The sequence below is a fragment of the Cuculus canorus genome, chromosome 15 (genome assembly GCF_017976375.1).
Source record: "Cuculus canorus isolate bCucCan1 chromosome 15, bCucCan1.pri, whole genome shotgun sequence".
In the NCBI taxonomy this organism is placed as follows: domain Eukaryota; kingdom Metazoa; phylum Chordata; class Aves; order Cuculiformes; family Cuculidae; genus Cuculus; species Cuculus canorus.
Window position 1 is genome coordinate 2,203,796 of NC_071415.1, and position 11,906 is coordinate 2,215,701.

Below are 11,906 nucleotides of genomic sequence, written 5' to 3' on the forward strand. Positions count from 1 at the left end.
AATAGTTAAGCCATATCATCTGAGGTTTCTGGCTTGTTTGAGATGTGAATTTGTTTTATAGATTATAAATATACCTATATAGTGTATGTATAAAGCAGAATGCCTGTCCTTACTGATTATTTTTTGTACCATATTGTAAATTATATTATTTATTCTTTACCAATTTTGGAAAAAGGTGTTTTGGTTATTTAATATAATATACAAAAGCTGTTAAACTTCCTCTGTTTAAATTTCCAATTCAACTTGTAAAGCTGTTTTTATTCTTGTGCATAAATACATACTAATACTTGGTCTAACTTACGTCTGGCGTCTTACTTGCCATTTGTGCCCCATCCGATTTTTCCATTTAACTTCTGTTTAGATAATAATGGCCCCTGGGGAAGGTTGGTGTTAAAAATGTGTCTGTAAGGCCAAGCCATGCAAAGTGAAATTCTAAGTTCACTGAAACCACTGGGACATCCATAGACTTCTCCCATCACAGAATTTCCATTATTTTCACTGTGGTGAGAGAAGGTTTTGGTTGTGATTTGTTTTGGCTTCACAGTTTCCATCCCCAGCAGTGTCTGCTAACCACAAGTGTCAGAAATTAGTCAAAGCAGGGGGGGATCTCTCATGAATGTCCTTTGGCTGTGGTCACCAGTGACAAGGGGAAGAGAAGGGCCAAAAAAATGCTCACCAAGCAAAAGGGCACATTAAGAAGGGTATTGTGTATCTTGGGTTTTACCTTCTTTCCTCTAGCTTTTCTTCCTTCACAGCTTCAGAGCAGCAGGAGCTTCATTTAGGCTGTGTTTTATATAGCCACTACCAGAAAAACTCTTTCCCTCGAGGCCGATGGGGCAGAGGAGCCCAGCGAGGCTGCACAGTGTCCATCTGCAGAGCTTCCATGACAAAATGGAACGAGGCGCAGGGAGGATGGTCTCATCCATCACACCCTGCTTTGTGCAGGAGTTTGGACTGGAGAAGATTCTTTTGAGTTGAATTATCCTACGATCTCTGTCATTAATTGATTCCTTTTTTTATACACGTCTCTTCAATACACAATAGCAGTTTTTGTTAAGTATGCACTGAAAAAGTTCATGAGTGTTCTTAAACCGGACAATAGATAATTAAGAATGTTTTTAAAAAGCTCAGCAAAAGCCTTGTTAGCGCTATTCTGTGATCCTTCCTTTCCCTCCCCAGAGTGAGGATTCATCTCTGCCACTTATGTACTGAGAAAACTGTGCAGTGACACTGAGTTTGTTCTGTGCAGCTCCTCTGCGCTGTGGTGCAGGCTCACAGCTAAGAGTGACCTTCAGCTCTTTTCCACCTTGCATTGAAGCTGATACTGAAACCCACCCCTGATTCTGCCCCTGCACTCGGCACTGGTGAGACCACACCTTGGATACTGGGTTCAGTTCTGGGCCCCTCACTCCAACAAGGATGTTGAGGCTCTGGAGCGCGTCCAGAGAAGAGCAATAAAGGTGGGGAAGGGGCTGGAGAACAAGTCTTACGAGGAGTGGCTGAGGGACCTGGGGTTGTTTAGCCTGGAGAAGAGGAGGCTGAGGGGAGACCTTATTGCTCTCTACAACTACCTGAAAGGAGGTTGTAGAGAGGTGGGAGCTGGGCTCTTCTCCCCAGTGACAGGGGACAGGACAAGGGGGAATGGCCTCAAGCTGCACCAGGGGAGGTTGAGATTGGACATTTGCTGTGAGGGTGGGGAGGCCCTGGCCCAGGTTGCCCAGAGCAGTGGTGGCTGCCCCATCCCTGGAGGTGTTCAAGGCCAGGTTGGATGGGGCTTGGAGCCCCTGATCCAGTGGGAGGTGTCTCCGCCATGGGTGGAACTGGATGATCTTTAAGGGCCCTTCAACCCAAACCACGCTGCAATTCTCCTCCTATGTGGTGTTTGCAGCGGCCACTACTGGACCCGCCCACGTGACACCCCCCACCCCCCCAGCCCGACGGACGCGCGGAGCGACCAATGAGAGGCGCCTTTTCAAGCTTCCCGCCCTCCTCTGGGGTAGGCGGGACCGCAGGGGATGCGCGGCGTCTCATTGGCTCCTCATTTGACGGGCGGGCAGGTTCGCCAATGGGAGCTCGGAGCGGCCCCGCCGCTGTACCTGCGGGGCGGGAGGCTTTTCATTGGCTGCTGGTTGATGGGCGGGAGGTTCAGCCAATGGGAGCGCGGGGCGGCCCCGCCGCCGTACCTGTGGGGCGGGCGGGAGCCAGCAGAGCCCGCTGCGCGCTGCCGCCACTTAGCACCATGTTCCAGGGGGCCGAGGCCGAGCCCGCCAAGCCCAGCTCCAGGTGGGGAGGCGGGGGGAGCCACGATGGTGGGGGGGATGTTAATGGAACGGGAGCTAAGGCGAGGCAGAGAGGCGGCCATGATGGGGGGGCTGTGATGGGGTAGGAGGAAAATGGGGGACCGTGCTGAGGGGGGGAGCAGAGGGGGTCTGTGCTGAGGGGGCGACGGGGGGAGCCATGATGATGGGGGGCAGAGGGGGGCTGTGCTGAAAGGGGGACGGGGGGAGCCATGATGATGGGGGGCAGAGGGGTGTGGCGGGCACAGAGAGGAGCTATGATGAGGGGGGAGCCATGGTGAGGGGGGCAGAAGGGGGCTGTGCTGAGAGGAGGAGGGGGAGAGGACTGTGCTGGGGGGACATAAGAGGGAGCCACGATTAGGGGCCGCGGAGGTGGGGGCTGTGCTGAGGGGGGGGGGACACCGCAGAGCAGAGGGCGGGGGAGATGGGGGACTGTGATGGGGGGAAGGGGGGGGGGCCGTGCTGAGGGGGGCTGATGGGGAAGGCGGTGGGGGCGTGATTGGGGGGGCGCAGAGGAGGGGGCTGTGATGGAGGAGAGTGGGGGGAGCTGTGATTGGGAGGAAGGAAGAGGGGGAAGCCATGATAGAGGGGGCGGGGGGGCTGTGGTGGGGAGAGAAGGGGGTGGGCCATGCTGAGGGTGGGAGCAGAGAGGGGGGGTAAAGGGAGGCTGTGATGAAGGGGGGCCGTGATGTGGGGGGCAGAAGGGGGAGCCGTGATGGGGGGGGGGGAAGGGACTGTGATGCGGGGGAGCGTGGGGTCGGGAGAGCAGAGGAGGGAGCCGTGATGGGCCGTGCTGTGGGGGGAACAGAGAGGCGGCTGTTATGGTGGGCGGGAGGGGCTGTGATGAAGGGAGGAGGGGGGTGTCCGTGATGGGGGTTCGGGGTGGGGGGGGCCCGATCCCCGCTGTGGGGCTGGGGCTGCAGGGTGCTGGTGCTGTTCCTGGGTGAGGCCGTGGATCCTGAAGGCTTGGAGCTGGAGGGATAGTTCCCTTTGCGCGGTGACTGTCTGCTCAGCAAGGAAGGAAGGAAGTGTTCGAAACTACCAGCGTGCTACTTGTTCATCTTTTATTCCCGTTGCTCTTAGCTATGATCTGGTTTTAAAAGGTTTCTGAGGACAAGCTGCCCTTGGCGTGGTCTCTAGGGAGTTTCTGTTCTCCTGGTAATTTTGAAACCGTGTTTAACTCATAACTTGGGTTTCTGGATCGAGCCTGGAATGCCATTGTGACTTCCTGGTTAGCAGCAAGCAAAGGCCGTTCCCTGGCGTTGGGGCAGAGGGTTCCATCCTGCCGGGGAGCAGGCAAGAGCTGTGTGGGCAGCAGTGGGAGCAGCCGCAGCGCAGCAGGCAGCGCTGGATCTCCTGGTGTGGTCTCTGGGGTGGGGTTGGGCTGACGATTGGACTGAATGACCTCAGTGATCTTTTCCAGCCTCCATGATTCCATGATTCTGTAGTGACCATTGACCATTTGCCTTCACTGCCAAAAAAGCACTTGGTTTGGGGACGCTTCTTCCAGAGCTTATTCTGTTCATTCCCTAAAACCAAATTTGATGATAATGTGAACCCATTTGCAGTTCTTCCTGTATAGACGTTCCTCTGATTAAAACTGAGCCTAATTCCGAATATCTGCAGCAACCACCAGCAGCTGCGGAAGTAGCAAAAAATGACTTCTCAATGTGAAAATCTTTGAGAGGAAAAAATTTGAAACAAATGCTTTGCATTTCGAGAACTTCATAACGGAGAGGTCTTACTGTTAGAGATAAATGATACTAAAAGTGTTTTTAATGACAGTTTCTACTTCAATAAAATGTCCAGTGCGATGTGTGTCCACTGATCCAATCAGCGTATGCACCGATACACCAAACAGCTAATTGGTGAATCGAATTAACTGCCTAGATTAATTTTATTAAACTTTAATAACGGTGCTTTTTGTGTTTAAGGAAGTTTTGCTTTTCCAAAATAAAACTAGGGCTTGCATGTCTAAGAGTTGCTGTTGCGCTGAGAGCGCAGGGGGCAGAACTTCACCGCCCTGCTGGTGCAGACTGTAAAGATGCGTTGCGTTTATGTATCCTTACTTCCTGTAAGACAGGAGCCATTCCACAGCTGCTGGGTAGAGCTGAAATGTGGCACATAGCCATCTCGGAAAGGTGAGAGTGGTCACCTCCCCGTCAGTGGTACCGCAGGATCTCGCAGAGCTCTTGAATTGAGAGTGTAGCTGACTTAACAAAGCTGGCTGTTTGCTCTTAAGGTGAGGGAGGTGTGTAAGGAACCGTGAGTCTGTGTTGCTCCAGCAGCAGGAGGGCTCCTGGTCACAGTCTGGTCTTTGCCGTAGAGACTGGTGTCCCACACCTGAACACCAGCTTCCTGGTCGCCTTTCTCCTGGTGGCTTTAGCGATGGTCTCGTGTGTATTGCAGCTCTCCTGCTTCACCGGCTGTGTTAGAACTGCTGGAAAGCTGGTAGGGCTTCAGGGTTGAACTGTCAGACAGGATTAAAAATATAGATTTATTTATATAGCCGTGTCTTGAAGTAGTGGATAAGTCTTGGCACTGCTTCCATAGGTCGGCTGAAAGGTTTGATGAGGAGAGGGCATTGAGATTCAAGTGTGCTACCATGTTGGGGGGAGAGAAAAATGTCCAGAAGAACTAATTAAAATTCTTCAATCCTGCCTGGAGAGAATAAAGCAATTAGTAGAGGCTTTTAAACTTTCAGGGTGGCGTTCTGAATTTAGCTGTACTAGATAAATTGACAGACTTCTGGTCTGCTGGAGGGGAGGAGAAGAGGCAGGTTTAGATTTTGTAGAAAACGAAGGAGCTTCTTTTTCTTTACTGTTTAAAAGAATAAAGCAACACCTCCTCTTCCCCTCCTCTCTTCACAAAGGAAAAAGGATCCTCTATCTTATCTGGCTACAAGGCACAAAAATCTCTTCATTTAAGCTGGCCTAATACCAGTATAAAATAAAATGACTGCGAAGTATATGTTGAATTTCCTTGTGCACTGTTGAAGCAGCTCACACTGGCTTATTGAGTTTCAGATGCTGTTTTCCACTGGTAGGATCTACAGGCGAAGTCTCATTTCTTACTTGGTGAGGGAGATCCGTGCGTGTCACTTTGGTCTAGAACACAGTGACACGGAGTACGAGAAGGTCGGCAGTGCTCCCATGGCAGCACAGCAAGGAAATGGCTTTCTGTTTTCCCCGGGTTTTGGGTGAAGGGAAGGAGCGCAAAACTGTCCTCTCTGCTGTCGTGAGCTGGAAGGCTTTATTGCTGTACCTGGAGATCATCTTTAGTAATTCCTGTGAGTGGCTTGGTTATCTGGCTTTGCGTTAGTGAGAATTTTATGGGCCTGGTGTCACAGTCACTTGAAAGTTGATGGAAAATTTGGAAGGAAGCAGTTAGAAGTTCCTGAAATTGAAGAGGCAAATCTGCTTGGTGCTTGTGGAGTCAAGACATTTATTTGGGTGATGGTGGCAGAAAAGACCCCTGTTATGCTGGTCCCAAAGTGACTTGGGAGCACCTCAAGTGATGCCTCTGGATTGTTCATTGCAGCAGCCAGGGTTTCTGGGTACAGAGCTGAAAATGGGAGGACAATGTAAATTAACCAGGGTTGGGTTTGTTTTGATGCTTGATTAAGTTTGTTAACTGAATAATCAAAATATTTAATCTTAAAATCTACTTTCTCTAGAATTTTTTTCTGCAAGAGTTCTTATATCTACTTGCAGGAATGAGAAGTAATTTGATTCTTGTGACCAGTTGTTTTTCTTAAACCAAAAAGATCTGAATGTAGTTATTTTGTTATTCCCTCCTACGCTTGTAGGCGTGTGTTAGGAAAACAGTGTGGTAAGTAGTGTTAATATAAAGTATCAGAAACTCCATCTGTATGAAGCACATTTTTCTTCCTTTCGGTCTCTTTGATATCATACTTGGAACTCAAGAAAGATGAGAAGTGTTTGTAGCTGAAGAGAATGGGCAAGGCTAGAAGTCACTTCAGTTATGGGAGGGGTGCTAGCAGACCTGCTTTTTTACAAGGAGCCCATTCCCAAACTCCTCTAGGTTCTTTTTATCATTCCCTTTTCTCTTCCTCCCATCTCCCAAGTTTCAGTGCTTGAACTGCCTCATGGTTTATAGACTATTGTGAATAGTCAAAATACTTTATTTCTCTGTAAGCTGCCCGTTTTGTTGGTAGGTTTAGATCTTCTAAGGAAGCCTGGAGCACACTTGGACTTGTCTGTTGGACGCTGGACTGCAAATAAACTGTCTGCTCAGGTGTGATCTTACCTGTGAAGTGGACAAGGCAGTTGTCCTGACCACTGAAACTGTAGTTACTCTCTGAAGCTCTTGGGGTTCATGAAATCCACAGTCGTACTAGGGATTAAAATACTGGAATTGGCCAGTAGAGACAGTCTCTGAGGCTGGTTCTGTCTGGATAAACCACTCCCAGCCTAGAAGAGGAACTTCTTTCTCTCTCTCTCTCTCCTCCTAAAGAGAGCTCCTCTCTGCGTTCGGAGATCAGAAATGCTGACAAAGCTCATTTTCTGACTGGGCAGCCAAACATCTCTGCTTTTGGGAAATTATATCTTAGAGTTAATTTGGAGTAGGTCTTGGCTCTGAAGGGAGCCTCTCCTTATGCCTGGCAGACATCGAGCCTGAGACAGATTGCGCTTGTCGCAGATCTGTGGAGGGGATGTGCTGTATTAATTCACTGACTTCTGAATTCTGCTCAGGTAGAGTGGAATGCAGATCTTGTAATCTGTAACTGTTCTCTTTGTATAAAAGTGAAGTTAATTTAGGTCTCAGATCAAGTATTCAGATGCAAAGAGGTGTAATTCAGCTGCTAATATTGCAGGTAATAGGTCAAGCAGAAATAAATGTGCAGATTATATTTGATACCTGGGCATTCATCACTTTCTCATGCTTTTTCTGTTATCTTTCCAATTCCACTGGTTCTACTCTCAGGTGGCGGTTCGGTTCCTTTTTAGGACAGGATTTGCAGTGTATTGAACAAGGTATAGGTGTTAACTGTGGCCTTATTCCTCAAGGACGAGTGTGACTTTTGGTAGATTTTCAAGAAGTCAGTCCATTTCCTCTGTAACCTCCGGGTTTTGTGCAGATCTGTTTGATTTTCCTCTGGTGCCAAGCTTTGGTCTTAATGGATTTGCATCTTGACCACTAAAAATTTGGCTGCTTGGCGTTCTACCTTCCCATTCTAAACTCCGCAGCAGCTGATATGATAGCTGGCGGTTGGAAATAGCTGATTTTTTTTTTTTTAGTAAGTATGAAATGTCTGCTTTTATTTAAGACCTGATAAGTTGAAGCTGTGCCACAGATGCCGAGTTGGAGTGTGCAGTTTAGCAGAAAGTCTGATTCTGTAATGGTTACTTCTAAAATAATACCCAGAGCCGTATGCCTTCTGTACATCTCCTGTTGTTTCTGAACACCACTGCTAGCGCAGCTGTTTGTGCTGGTGGCAGTTACAGCCATTCCTAGAAATCGTCGAGAACATGATGGTGAAGGTGACTGACCACGAGGTTGGCAGTGCCTGCGCTGAACTCGAGAACATTTTATTGGAAGATTTTGAACAAAGTTTTGTCTCTTGCTTCTCTCGTTCTGCACTGTAGGGTATTGAAGCCCCCAGGAGGAGGTTCAAGTAATCTCTTTGGGAGTGCAGAAGAAGTTTCTTCTTCAATGAGGCCACACAGAATGGCATCCAATATCTTTGGAGCATCGGAAGAACCTCAAAACATTCCAAAAAGAACAAACCCTCCAGGTAAGAGAAGCCACCTCCTTCACCACTGTTGGGCTCTGAATTACAGCTCAGAATTGGGTTTGAATTCCTAAAGCGGAACACTGTGATCTGTCTGTCTTTTTATGTTGCATTTTCACAAATTGAGTGGGCTTAAATCTCTTCAGACTTCTGAAGATATGAATATTTCAGTGATCTACATGTTCACAGACTTTTTAGCACGTTACTCTAATTCTTTCAGAGTTTTGAGGTCTAGGAAATGATGAAAGCAAACTGCTTCTATTATACAGCTCCAAATTGGAGGCACTGTAGTGAGTTCTTGTCAAAAAGGATGGCAAGTAGTATCTCCAGGCAGGCATGACTAAGTCTCTAGTCAGTAGGAGGGTCCTAGAGCTCTTTGAAGCCTTGTATCTTTGGGGTTTTTTTAATATAGTGTGGTAAATCTAAATCATTTAGAAAAAAAAAAAATCTAACAACTGCCTTGCAGGAGGAAAAGAAAGTGGTATTTTTGAGGATTCTGGTTCTGCTCAGCCTCGTCCACGCATGAATCCACCTGGTGGGAAGACAAGTGATATCTTTGGGTCTCCTGTATCTCCCAGCGTTGTGCGAGCACACCCAAACAAGCCAAAGGTACTTGTATTCCCGTCATTGTCAAATCAAGAAGCCAGCAGCTCTGAGGCGTTCCGAGGTCTCTTTTTGATAATGTGTTCTCTTTGGGATATCAGATCTCGACGTGCTCTGTTGTTTGCATAAAACTATTAATTAGGCTGCAGATGTGTGTTCAAAGAGACGACTGTATTTCCAAAGCCTTTGGTCTTCCTTGTGAGTGAGGTACAGTTGGAGTCCAAGGTAGACAGCCAGGAGGCATTTAAGCTGGATAGGGAGAAGGCATTTCTGTCTTCTGCAGTTTGGCAGAGGTGACTGTGATACCAGCTTTGCAAAGTCACTGAGCACCAGTCATAAATCTTCATGTGGCCGGGCTATTCCCTTCACCCCCCTGAAATAAAGGTCTGCATTTAACACGAGAGCGCTTGAGCAGGAGATTCAGTGATCAGTAGTGAGGAAGCAAACTCAGGATCAGCTTTGAGGACCGGCATGGACTTGATTTTGTGATGTCAGACAAAAGTGTCTGGGGCTGCTGGTGTTCCAGCTGAAAATGCTGTCTTCTCCAGGGTGGTGGGGCATGCTTGACAATGGTGATTCTAGACCTTTGGACTCTACTGTTTATCGTAAACAAAGTTTTAAGACTGTAGTGAACTGACATCCTGTCTTCATCTGTGTTTCACTGAATTAATGGTCTGAGATGTGCACCATGACATAACCAGGAGGTCCCTTCTACCATTGCTTTTGGGATTGTGTGGTGGTGGAGGGAATGTGGGGCTGCACACAGCGTCTGTAGCTGTGAGCTTCTGCCAGGATCAACATGTACACTTGGATCAGGCACAAAGATAAGCTTTCTAAAGGGTTTTGTGGCAGAGCTACTGTTTGAGAATCATAGTATAATGTACTAAGACAGCTTTGGTTTCTTTTCAGGATCACATTGTCTTGAAAGAAGATGAAACACCAAAGAAGCTAGAAGGTCAGGAGGAGAAATTTCTTTCTCTGTTCTCTATATATAAGCTCTAAGGACTAGTTTCATATGCTTCCTCTTAAAAACACGAGAATAAGGCTGGTGTTTAGGATAATACAGCCGAGTTTTCCTTCTGTTAGTCAGAAATCTAATCACCGGTCTCAGGGAAATGGTCCTCTTCCTCTTGTTGAGGAGAACACTGCAGGCGTACGTCTTGATACGATGCGTGGGTATATATATACCTTGATACTGTGTGTGTATATACAGATAAGTATGGAATCTGTGTAGATAGAAAATCATCCCATCGGGTTGCTGCTTCCTCCCTTGCCATCTCCCTCCGGTGTGTAATCTTGGCCTCCCATAGCTGTAGACAACAAATAGCTGACCAACAAAATGCATTACTGCTCAGGTAGCTATCGTTAACGCGGGGTGGGAACGCTGCTTCCCAGCTCAGGCTGTGAGCATTCACTGCTGCGTTGCATCTCCTTGTTGCCTAACTCTGCCAAGGTGATTCTGGGGGTACATTGCTCAGCCTGTGTATCCTTGTGAGGAAGAGAGGAGTTGTGAATGAAATTGTTCCTCAGCACCGGTTTCCTTCAGGAAAAATGTATGGATACAGAGAAACCTGACGGTACCATGGGTGGGAGAGGAGGGAAGTCATGAAGCCCACAGAAGATGAGGCACTTTGGGCATTATAGAACACCAAGCTGATCTAATCACTTTTCTTTTTATTCAGCTACAGAAAATATCAAACCACAGCTGGAAGATGGAGGCGAGAAAAAAGATCTGGGCAAAGAGGAGCGATGCAAGGAGCCAGAAGCCAAGATAGACAATCACGAGCCCCGATTAGGGCCGAGACCACGCTCACACAACAAAGTCCTCAATCCGCCAGGGGGGAAATCCAGTATTGCCTTCTATTAGGGTCATCCGTTCACTCTCCCTAACGGGGTCCGCACAGAAACTGTTGTCTGTGGTTGCGAGGTCAGTTTGTAGACTGTTTGTGGGTGGGTTCTGAAGCGGATGGAGGGGGGTTGCGCTAACGCGTGTAGGGAGAATAATGTGATGATTTGGGGAGGGGGGGCTGGGGAGGGAAGGGGCATTGTGGAAGGTGCGAGTACTGAACTGCCCGGCGGTGGCAGAGGGGACATTGATGTAACTTTGTGAAAGATCAGTGCTACTTTGTGGTGAGTTCTTCAGACTGTTAGGTTTTTCTCTGTCTGGTGGCTCAGGACACTTGTGGAGCCAGGCTTATCCCTACGGTTAACACTCAGAGTGGGTAGGGGCCTGGAGGCCACAACTGAGATTCTGAAGCACAGCGGGTAGACTCTGCTTTCCTCTAGGCCATGGGATGCAGCTGCAGCGTGAGTTGACTTGCAGTAACTTCCATGTAAACATGGTCCACTGGAACATGTTGTGCTGCTGTGGTCTTGAGTGTCTTCAGTCTCTGGTTCTCTTTCTCCTTTCTTGCCTTGCAGCACATGATTGCTGAGACAGGGACAAAACATGCTGAAAGCTTCCGTTAAACTCAAACAATCATGTTAATAAATATGGTCTTCCCTGCCCCAGAGCATTCAGACCTTTCTGATGCCTTCAGTAATCTCCAGATTACTATAGCTCACTCTTGGCAAGTGATAATATTGGGCCAATGTACTGTTTCATGTAGGTGCTTCTACAAGACTTTTATTTAGTGTCCTTGATGGGTGCTTGCTCATTTTCTGGTGATGATGTGGATACAAACAATAGCTTTATGGTACTCTTTGAGCAGAAGCAACCTGAAGTGTACCTTTACCATGGAGAATGTACTGAGGTGTGCAGCCTGCTGGCTGGGACCCAACATGTACAGAAATGCCTTAGCTTCTGCAAAGGTCTTCACGTTGCACCCAGCAGAAACCAAGACTGTTCCACTGTCTTCACCACAGTGCATTTGTTTGTCTGTGCTGACTCTCTTGGTGAATTCTTTTTTCTTTGGTCAGCCTCCTGGTTGCCTCTGACTGCCTTGGGTTTGTGTTGCTAAGGCTGGGAGTGCTGTGTGAGTTCTCCCTGGAGCACAGCTGTAGCTGTTTGAGATGTGCTGTCAACTGTCTTAGCTGCAGAAACAAAGACTTGAGCAGCACAAACCTTTTGGTTGTGCTGGCCATCTTAAATCATGTTTGGAAGATGTACTTGTTTTGTGCAAACGCTTGTGGAGGACGTCATTTTTTCTCTGAGTGGACTTTCTGATCACATCCAGAGCTCTGATGTATGAATGTTGATGTTAGGTGCTTATTGTCCAATGTGTTTTGAACTTTCTGATCACGTCCAGAGC

General features: G+C 47.9%; 1 protein-coding gene across 1 annotated transcript; it reads left to right on the forward strand.

The window, feature by feature from the left end:
* Positions 1-2,158: 2,158 nt before the first annotated feature.
* On the forward strand, positions 2,159-11,306 carry JPT2 (Jupiter microtubule associated homolog 2). Its single transcript, XM_054080672.1, has 5 exons — positions 2,159-2,283; positions 7,907-8,055; positions 8,519-8,661; positions 9,565-9,610; positions 10,338-11,306. The coding sequence occupies exons 1-5, from the start codon at positions 2,240-2,242 to the stop codon at positions 10,520-10,522; spliced, it is 567 nt and encodes a 188-aa protein (XP_053936647.1). The 5' UTR covers positions 2,159-2,239; the 3' UTR covers positions 10,523-11,306.
* The last annotated feature ends 600 nt before the right edge of the window (positions 11,307-11,906 follow it).

Bases quoted from the DNA above. Each gene is read 5' to 3' on its own strand.
- JPT2 (XM_054080672.1), top strand. From the start codon at position 2,240: ATGTTCCAGGGGGCCGAGGCCGAGCCCGCCAAGCCCAGCTCCAG. The intron at 8,662-9,564 runs GTACTTGTATTC...GTTTCTTTTCAG, and splicing joins CACACCCAAACAAGCCAAAG to GATCACATTGTCTTGAAAGA. The intron at 9,611-10,337 runs GTCAGGAGGAGA...CTTTTTATTCAG, and splicing joins AACACCAAAGAAGCTAGAAG to CTACAGAAAATATCAAACCA.